Raw genomic sequence first — 10,855 nt, 5'->3', positions numbered from 1 at the left:
TTTTTTCCACATATGTAATCAATCTGATTCCTATGCATGCCATCAGGTGAAATCCATGTGTATAATAGACATTTTTATTTTTCTGAGCAGATTCAAATTAGAATAGTCAATATGACTGCTCCTTTTAAATCTTATAACCAATTATTTCTCACTAGTGTGAATGACTGCACTCTATTTCTTTGTCAGTATTAGAGGATAGAGTTAACATGAATTTACATGTGAAGGAGAAAGTGGACATTTGCTTTTAATAACCAATGAAACAGTACTATTAATGATTTGATGTCTCCCCATAATAGTGACACTTAGAAACAGTCACCGTCTTTATATGGGCTAGATTCTAAAGTTTTTTACTTAGGTTTTGAGACTTGCGGCACATTTTCTTACTGAAACTGTGGTAAATTACATATGGAGACTATCACAAAAAGCTCACCTAATCCACTTCACAGTTAAAATACTTAACTCGTAAAGTGGTTGACAAACTACTAATCATAGATCCTGTTCAGTATTTGTCATGTGAGCCTAAATATGGAAATGGCAGGTAGTAGACAGATGCACACATTGGAGTATCTCAAGTTGGATCTGTTTGTACTATGTACTTCTTTCACTGGATGTAGAAACAAATGAAAATGATTCCATATGGAAAGATAGCAAATGGATGATTAGAAAACTTTTGTAACCTATTAGAAAAATATCCCAAGTAAGGTAGTCTTTTGTTGTTTATGTGAAAGCAAAGCGTGGTAGAATGTCAACTTATTTTCAGCATCTTAACCTTATTTATGATCTGCTAAATTGATAACTTATCCATTCAAGATACTTCCCCCCCCCCTTTCAAGCTAATTTATAAGCTGTCTACTCCTGGAGAGATTTGAGATCTTATAGGAGTTTGTTGAAATATTTTCACTGTTCAAGATAGACTTCTGACTTAGATGCTGATTTTAATGCCAGTATCAGCTCTAAATATTTATGATAAAAATGTATTATTTTTTTAAAGAGCTTGATGGGTTTTGTGACAGTGATTATTCAAGAACCTGAAACCCACCCTCATCCCCTCCCTCTGACCAATAATCCACAGACCCTCAGTTGTTTGCTGATTCACTTCCTGTAAACACGAGCAGTGTGGTCTAGAATTAGTGCCGTGTTTTCAGCCTTAGGATTGTTAACACGGTAAGCCTTAGCAGCATGTAGTCATCATGTCTGGAAGGAAGGCTACCTATTCTCATGAAGTAGGATTAAATCATGAGCATTTTCTTTCCTGTATATCTGAGGCAAATCATGAATCTTTGAGTGCAGTTCGGCTTGGCCCTTAAAGAGCACATCACCAAGTTTGTCTAGGGGTACAACGGTCCGAATGGATATCCTCATTCACTTCTCCACAAACCGCGCAGAAACCTTTCTGGAGTGGCAATTTGAGTGGATTTCCTGGCTCTGTCTGCTCCTGCCGTCACTATAGTAAGTAAAAGACCATGGGCACACCAGTTTTGCTCTCCCCTGAAAAACACTCCATTGCAGCTGTTTTGATACTGCTTCTTATGTGCACTCTGAATCAGGGTTTTTCTGTACAAAATCCTTCAGAATCAGCAAAAGCTGAACTGGTCTGAGCAGCTTGATTTGCAGAGTTAAGAGAATAAGATGTCTAAGTGAGCATTTCATCTAATAGAGTCACTGAACTGGTTCTGAGAAACCTTTAGAGAGAAAATATTCAGAAGCTCATAGGAGTTAGTTGGGAAAATGAAAATCTTCCTTCTTGAATTTTTCTTTCGGAAAAAAACTAGCATTACATGAAATAGCATAAAACTACAACTGCTTTGTATTCTATTAAGTAATAGCTCCTAAAGATGTAGTCTTGTTTCATAGTTGTTGCACTATCTCAAAGCTTTTTAAAGTGTAAACCCCTTTCTTCTCTGTATAGAAGAGGAATATTGTGTTAATGAATTTCTTTATACAGAGCATGTCTTGACAAGTGTAATTCCAGCCATCCACAGCAGCGTGCTTAGAAGTGGCCGTAGCACACGGGAAGATGAAGTCTGCTTGTTTGTTTACTCTTTTTCTTTGGCTGTATCTGACGACAGTATAAGATGTTCTTAATAAAATTTTCTGTTCTTTTTGAAAAAAATATTTAAATATAGTACTTGGAAGAGAGGGTCATTAATAGCTGTCTCTAAAATGTAACAGATCAATGTCTGTCTTCCTACAAAAACCATAACCTCCTTGAAGTTTGAACTATGCTGGCCCTAGGCAGTTGATTTAAGTTAACAAGTGTGACAAAATGAGAGATTAAAATTCCTGTGATATTTGGTTCCAAAGAGCTTCATAAAAGTAAGAAAAGAAAGGGGAAATATTATAATCATTTAAGAATAGATTAGAGGAGGATGGTAAAATGTTATAAAAAAATAGTAAGACAATGCTGACAAAGTGCTCATCACAGTGCCTGGCACATAACAAACATCCAATAAAAGTTTGATATTAGGATTTTTATAATTATCCTTAATTAATTTGAAAGACAATAAAACCTGAATTTTTATGAAACAGTAAGGTTTTTTTATTGCTGTCACTCAATGGCCATTCTTGACGTGATGGTGTAAATTACTAAATCTGAGCTAGACATTCTCTTTTTCTGGAGGCCCTCATTTGTAAGCAGAGTCAGTGCTGTTGTTACAAAGCAGACGCCAGATATCTGAGAAATACATAATTGGTGTTTAAGGTTAGAACAATGCATGGCACTAACTCATCTCCTATTGAATCTGCTAAGGTGTCTAATTACTCCAAGGCATTTAGGAAAGTTGGAGTTATTACAAGATGCAGTTATTTCATTATTGGATTTCAGTCCACAATTAAGAATGATGAAAGAATATAGGGCTCTATTAGTCACCTCTGGAGGTGATTTACAAGTTCTTAGTGGTAATTTTTCCTCCCACAGTAACAGTTTCCTTAAAGCAAACATCAAGAACAGTTCACACAATTCTTTGAGCAGGTTTCCTGTCTAGGTATAATTTGCACTCTGTGTCTGTTAATTACTGCAATCTTTACCGCCTCCTTAGGTTTTAGTTACCCAACTGGTTAGTAAGTAGAGAGTGAAAACTGGAACATTTATCTGTTTTTTTTTACCTTTTTTTTCCACCGGAATTTGAAGTGGTTCACATAACATACTGAAATTCAAACAATTTTCCTACCCAATATTAAATACTACTTTATTTATTATTCGATAATTTGATCTTTTATTAAAATATTTACATAGTTAGCAAGATAAATACTTAGTTATTAATGATTGTAACTTTCCCCAAAACTTTAACTTTAAAACTTAGATTACAAAAAGAGGAGTATGCACACCCATGTTTACCACTGCTTTGTTCACAATAGCAAAGAGTTGGAAACAACCCTAGTGCCCATCAGCAAAACAAATGGATAGAAAAGCTGTGGTATATTCACACAATGGAATACTACGCTGCATTGAAAATCAAGGAACTCATGTATTATTATTCAAAATGGGTGACCCTGGAGGACACTATGCTGAGTGAAGTATCTCAGTCACAAAAGGACAAGTCACTGTTATAAAATGGAAATGACATGGGGGCTAAAGGGAACTAAGAAAAGAATGGATAAATAATCTACATGGCATTGAAACAGATAAGAGAGAGAATTATATAAAAGGAATATATAATTAGGTATTACTGGAATGACAAGAGTCCAGAATAAGAGCTGCACAGTTAAAGTGGTCTGGGGTGGAGGACTGTATAACAATGAAAGAACTTTTATTCCAAAGGAAAAAGCAATCTCAGGGGACGGGGCAGGGAGGAAAATGTGCAACATTGAACCATCAGAAACCCAAGTTCTTTATAAACTTTCATTAAAATCTCAATAAAAATGTATATGAAAAAGGACAAATACTGCATAATACCACTGTTATAAAACAAGACTGATCTGGAGATTGTGGAGAAACTAAGAAAAAGAGGAGCTACATAATGAACACTGTATTGGAACAGATGAAGGAAACAACTATTTAAAAGGAATGTATGATTATGTATTATTTGTATGACAATAGTCCAGAATAAGAGGTTCATAGTAAAGTGCACTGGGGATGGGGGAGGGGGAGGGAGAAATTATGCAACAATGAGTGATTTTTTTTTTAATGAATGGGGTAGGGTAGGGAGGAAAATGTGTAACAATGAATGAATGAAAAATCCAACTTTTCTGCAAACTTTCATTAAAATCACAATTAAAAAACAAGCAAAAATGTCTTCCTTTGGAGTAATATTTTTCTCCTGTTACATGAAGGCATTGAACTTGGGAAAAATAAAAAAGGAGTAAAAACACAATGACAATCCATCACTGCATATGAAGTACAAGAGGCCAACGTGTCTCCAAGGGTACCAGGCTAAAGGAGACAATGTGGTGAGCAAGGTGCGAGGCTGAGGTCGCCTTGTGCCAGGAGGTCTGAATGATGGCAGGTGCCTGGCCTGCAGCTTCTCTTAACTGGGTACCATCTCTGGGCGAAACCAGGTTAGTTCAATAGCAAATTGACTCAGCTTTTCCTCTTGGGTTGATCAAGTTCAAACACATTCTGAGTCTCTAGTAAAAAGAGCTAAGTCCAGAGTTGTAGCCAGTTAAGGCCACTTAAAAGCAATACCCTTCCCAGTTCCATTCCTTTCATGACCACAGGCCCCTAACATTTGCACCGATCCAGGCAAATATGCAATACTGGTATGTCTGTGTCAGCTGCCAATGATGTTTCAAGTTCCTCCCAGATTCCTGCTTCAGAACAAGAGATCCTGGTTAAACCAAACCTATTGCTTTTGAAGTTGTTAAAATCTGTTGGTGCACAAAAGTAGACACCTATACTTTGAAAGAGATTCTATTATATTATGTCTAAACTATTATATGATGAGAAACAATAACATATGGCGTATTGTTCAAATGATCTTCTAGGGGATCTGTTTGTGGAGCCAAGCTTCTCTGTAAAAGACCACAGGAAAATTTATACAATAATCTACCGAAGGTAGATACTAGTCAATCAGTAGGAACCATTGGATTCCAGCACATCTTTGAGTGAAAATAGCTGTCAGCATGAAGACAGGAGTGATCAAAAGGACCCTGTGCAAGGGCACAGGAATAGAAACCATCATCTTCAAATTTCTAGATCATCTACCTCATCTAGAAGGAGAGAAAGACATGAGACAGAGCTAAATTGAAGTGAACTATGCACTGAAGCACAAAGAAAATGGCACAAATCCTACAATGATTCCCTTTCCTTGGATGAAAGCATCACACTGTGTGTCATAAGGGAGATTTGTTGTAAAAGAAGCAACAGGAATGAATCCACAGAAACACTATCAAATCTGGATCTCGATGCTGGTGAAGGTGGACATTTGAATTGAGTAGAGACAGGAGTCAGTTTCAGATCAATTCACTGAAGAATTTGAAGTTGCATCTATTGATTCAGAAGATTCTGACCTTAGTGAAGAAGGGCAAGAACTCACAGAAGAAGATGATGAGACATATCGACTTACTGTCTATCAGGTAAAAGAGAGTGAGTGATACAGATTCATTTGAAGATGATCCTGAAGTTTCATTAGCTGGCTATCGGAAATGTATTTCATGCATACTTCCACCATACTGCAATAGATTTTGGGCGCTTCATGACAGTTGGCTTCCTGAAAATAAGAGGACTATTGCCAGGCATTAATTTCAAATAGCATTTTGGGCAGCCAAAATGTCAAAGAGCTTAATAAGGACGAGCCCCAAAGCAAAGAAGAAAGTGTGAAATTGACATCTTACCCTGTTGCCACTGAACTTGTGTGATTTGCCACAACTGACAAAAAAAATGGTTGCATTGCCCATGGCAAAACAGGATATCTATGGCATGTTTTACATGTGCAAAGAAACAATCCCCCCGCCCCAAAAAATAAGAAAAGAAATTAGGCCTGTCCAGTATGTACACAACCAACTCAAATGAGCATATTATCTTATTTTCTCTACTTGTCTGTAAAAGTAGATTATTTTAGAGAAAAAAACATTCAGCCATGTGTAAACAGGAATTGCTACTGAGTGTTGAGCCGATTCTGAAGCACTCTGGCCAATTTGTTTTTATTTTTTATAAAGCAGTTTGCAAAAAACTCTATTTGCAGCTTGTGAGTTTCACACTCCTTGATATTAGAGTTTTTTTAATATACACGTTAAAAACAAAAATGACATACAAGAGCCTACCTAACCTAACCCTCTCATTTCCATAAGATCAAAGGTGAAGAAAAGGGTCATGGGGTTGTTTATAATTCAGATTGAGATATAAATCTGGTCATCTATTTATACTGACTAAAGTTATTCCACCAGCTGTTTGTTTATCCAGTCTGTGAAGGCTTGATTTCAGAATACCAGTATGTAATTATAGCTTTTGTGTAAATAACTCTACAACGTGACCAAAATCCATTAATTAAAAGTAAACAAATAAATTAGTCTACAAAAATGTTTGGCATGTCTACATTTTGCCACACTTTTTAGATTCATCCCAAATAACTCAGACACCGCTGCTATACACGGGTGCTAAAAGGACCTGGTCATAACCTCTCCATAACTTCCTCCTATATGGAGAGGAACTTGCCAAAACATCCTCGACTCCATTTTTATAATATGTAAATACCATTGAGCAGCTCACTGGATTGTGGTGTGCTGGAGTGAGGAAGCAGCATGGATCTGGGTCTAATAACAGTCTCATCTTTTTTTTTCCCCCTTAGCCCTTTAATTTCATCAGTTTGGAATCTGATGCCTTCTTAAGGGAATAAGTCACAGAGATTTGCTAAGAGAGTCAGTAAATTGAATCTGCTAGGGTTTTTTAAAAATCTCTAATATCTGGAAGGCCCTCTAAAGCAAATTTTTCAAGTCTCTTGTTTTAAAGCTAAAACACAGTAATGTGGAAATAATTTAACAGCAATTCACACATTCACTGAGCTTACTGTCTAGTTAAAGAGAACAAAAATATTGAAAGAATCCTTAAGTATGGTAGATATAACAAGGCAATGGTAATTATTTCTATAAAATATTATGTATATGAATGATTGTATAAAACACAAAGTACATGTATAAAGAACAAAGTTCATGTATAAAACAAAATGTATATACACAAACCAATAAAAAAATTTAAAAAATAAAGACGTTACTGGAAGCCTTGAGTACCTGTAGAAATGACTGGATATAAGTAAGGAATCAAGAAGAGCTTCCTTCTGAAAGTTTGATTTCAAGGACAAACTTGTTGTCAAGTATGATTTGTAAAGACCCCATGAACAACAGATCTGAACCCTGTCCTGTTCTCACAATCAAGCCCATTTCAGCAGTCACTGTGCCAATGTATCTGGTTGAGAGGCTTCCTCTTCTCCATTATTCCTCCACTTTTCCAAGCATGATGTTCCTCTCTAACGAATAACCTCTCCTAGAAAAATACCTGTAGTTTGTAAAATGAAACTTCATCTTCTTTGCTTCCAAGTAGCACTCTGGCTACACCTTCTGCAAGACATTATCTGTTTGTTCTTTTAGAAGTCCATGGAATATTCAGCACTCTTCTCCAACAGCACAGTTCAAAGATAACATAAGTCAGTTAGGAAGGCAAAGGTGACAGTGGTTGAGTGGTCAAAGTAGAACATTACAGGCACTGCATAGAGCATATGCAAAGACTCTGAGGCAAAAGCCACAGAATAATACCTACTGCTCCTCTGTCTTTGGTCTAGGAATCTTTGTATTTTTCTAAGATTGATACTCTAAGCATATAGTTCCTAGCCTGATGTCCTCTAATGCCCTGGGTAATGCCTTCTCTTTTCTGGGAACCGGATATAAGAAATTTTATTAAGCTCAAATCAAACTAAAGTAGTTTTTAAACTGCGGTCTGAGCTGTCACTTAACTCTTGTTACAATATAGCTCTAGATTCATGATAACAAAACTAAGTGAAACAAGAAGAAATTTTTTGAGAGTGGTGAATATTTCCTACTCAGATTTCAAGTACCCCCCCACAAATTGATCCAGTGTTTCGTGATGGCTTAGGGTTAGAATAGAAGGATTTCTCACAGGACTCCTATTTGGAATCAGGCAGAGATTGTATCTTCTCAGTGACACAGACAGGGCATTCTAATGACCTGCCTATGAGCTAGCCTGGGGTGACAAGTGCTTCTGAGAATACAGAGGCTGGCCAGGCCTTGGGAGGAGACTGGCACAGTTGACCACCTGATTAGATTTACCTGAGACATCTGTGTCACTTAGACTTAGTTCTTTCCACCTGGACCTCAGAATTCATTCGTCCCAGGGGCAATAACTTTTCAAAATACCACCAGTGGGACACTCACTTGGGCCATTCAACTTTCTTAGCCATAGACTGAGATGGGAGGAGATTAACTTGGAGGTAAAGTCTGGAGTCAGAGCCATCTCAGAGGGTGTCAGAGTCATTCTGGAGTAAATGTGAGTGTGTAAGTCAGCTTGCTTGCTTTTTATTTACAACTCACACAATTACCAGTTTCTGTCTTTATCTCTCCTTTTTTTTCTTGTTAAGGAATCAAGCCCTGTTAGAACTAGAAGGAGATTTTAAAACAATCTAATGTGATCTTTTAATTTTACAGTAGGGTCAGGAGAAAGTATGTGGCTTGTTTAATGACTCATTACATGCCAGAAAAAAGAGTATGTGGCTTGTTAAATATTATATGACAATGACAGACCTGGATGTCTAAACCATCACATAGCTGTTTATTATACAAAATGCCTCCTTAAATGGGTATAAAACCATCACATTTCTATGAGTTGGATGCAGACCATACCAGAAAAGAAAGTACTCACTTCTAACCTCATCTAAAAGTTTCCCTCAACTCATTTAAGCACAGAAAAAGGAAAAGAAAGTAGGTTTACTACTATGACTATAAGAAAGAAACAACTATATTTTGAAAATTGGGTAGTGATACCTATTAATTTCCGGATATCTTATTCATATATCTTCATGTGATCTGACCCCCCTCCCTATCCCTTTATCTCCATCTGTTTAAGAAGGACTTACATCCATCTAAATGAGATTACATTTTGTAGCCTAAGTTGGTATTTCAACCAAAGAAGTCAAAACATATACAAGCAAAGATCTGACTTTACAATTATCACACCTGTTTTAAACTACAAAATGAGAAGTGATAATTTGGGGGTTTTGCTAATATTCTGAGTAAGCTGGAATGGAGGGGAAATGTCAATACAGGAGGTAGACAGAGCAGGAATGAGACCTTACGTGTAGGACAATTTCTCAAAGTGTGGTTGCTTGTCTCCGATCACCTGATGTGCTTATGTGAGATGTAGAAGCTCTATCCCACTTCACACCTCCTGAATTAGAATCATCAGGAGGTTGAACTTGCACATTGGACTGCATAGTAAGTTTTCCAGGTGACTTTCAAAACCACTGTTACTTAGTTGATCCAATGAGTTTCTGAGTCTATAAAGCTTTAGGGAGCAGGGAGAGGCAATGTCCATATTTCTCCAACGAGTAGCTGAATTCTAACTACCGCTTGTTTGGGCAAGCAGCCCCAAGCCCATGTACTACATCCTCAGAGATCCTTAGGAAATGTTAAGTATTCTTAGGAATACCTATATTTGAAAGCCATATATAAAGGGAAGAATCAAGGAAGATGAGTGACATGAAGTTACAGTAACTATCAAGTCCTTTCACTGCTCAGTTCCTCAGCTGGGTACATTGGCTTTGCCTCTGCTCTCCTCCAAGTCTGAATTTCTACAGCTCTACCTTTTTTCTCTGAACTTGAAGCCCCTGTTAAGGGGAACAAGGACTGGCTCCACCAGCCAGTTTGAATACTCACTCTGAGCCCCATGAGGTAATAGAGGACGCTGATGACAGTCATGGGGAGGACGTAGAAGAGGAAGGAGGTGACCTGGATGATGAAGTTGTAGATCCACATGGGCTTGATGACGGTACAGGTGGCAGAGCCTGGAATTAAGGACCCATTGGGGAAGTACTGGAGTTTGATGCCATGGATGCTGGTGTTGGGCAGAGAGAAGAGGACTGAGAAGCCCCAGACCACACCGAGGATCCTGAGCGCCCGCCGCCGCGTGCTCTCCAGCTTAGCACGGAATGGGTAGAGGATGGCCACATAGCGCTCCACGCTGACGGTGGTGACACTGAGGATAGAGGCAAAGCACACGGTCTCAAAGAGTGCCGTCTTGAAGTAGCAGCCTATTGGCCCAAATAAGAAAGGATAGTTGTGCCACATCTCATAAACTTCTAGAGGCATCCCAAGGAGCAGGACTAGGAGGTCAGAGACAGCCAAGCTGAAGAGGTAGTAGTTGGTGGGCGTCTTCATAGTCTCGTGCTGTACAATCACCAGACAAACCAGGATATTGCCTACAACCCCCACAACAAAAATCAGCGTATACACTACAGTCATGGGGAGGAAGAGGTGGCTGCGCCGAGGCCCACAGAGGTAGGCCAGGTAATCCTCCGTGCTGTTCAGGTATGCCTTCAGTGAATCTTCCTGATCCAGCAGGTGCATCCAGGAATTATTCTCTCCTTTTTCCATCCCTGAAACTCAAATCTGGAGACTTGCACTCTCTTAAGATGAGGATCTGTCCCAGCTCTAGTCAGCAAGAAAAGAGAAAACAGTTCAAAAAGCACACAGGCAGTGCAGGGAGAGTGAGCCTTCAGCCCCAAAGTGTTGGCTGGTGAGATGCTGATTCCTTTTGAAGAGCCCTCTAGACAGAAGCCCCTCCTTTTCACAGGCTGTAGGCCAATGAGTGTGTGTCAGCCTGCACAGCACAGAAAGGACACATTGGTGCTGTGGGTGTGCTGGCTTTGTGAGCAAGGAGGAGGAGGAGGCATTTCTCTGAATTGGAAGGAGA

At 38.5% G+C, this 10,855-nt stretch overlaps 1 protein-coding gene and 1 pseudogene across 1 annotated transcript in view; one reads left to right on the top strand and one right to left on the bottom strand.

The window, feature by feature from the left end:
- The window catches only part of LOC102853510 (neuromedin-U receptor 2-like), a 43,974-nt gene extending 33,422 nt beyond the window's left edge, over positions 1 to 10,552 (bottom strand). Inside the window, exon 1 of the mRNA XM_006894743.1 lies at positions 9,820 to 10,552. Coding sequence (XP_006894805.1) covers positions 9,820 to 10,536 — 717 coding nt within the window. The 5' untranslated portion in view covers positions 10,537 to 10,552. The remainder of the gene's footprint in view (positions 1 to 9,819) is intronic.
- Positions 4,671 to 5,680, top strand: LOC102854731 (annotated as a pseudogene).
- Positions 10,553 to 10,855: the final 303 nt, after the last annotated feature.

The sequence above is a fragment of the Elephantulus edwardii genome, unplaced genomic scaffold (genome assembly GCF_000299155.1).
Source record: "Elephantulus edwardii isolate Elephantulus edwardi_28Jun2011 unplaced genomic scaffold, EleEdw1.0 scaffold00149, whole genome shotgun sequence".
NCBI classification, from domain to species: domain Eukaryota; kingdom Metazoa; phylum Chordata; class Mammalia; order Macroscelidea; family Macroscelididae; genus Elephantulus; species Elephantulus edwardii.
The sequence above is the reverse complement of the archived record's forward strand: the minus strand, read 5'-3'. Positions and strand labels throughout refer to the sequence as shown.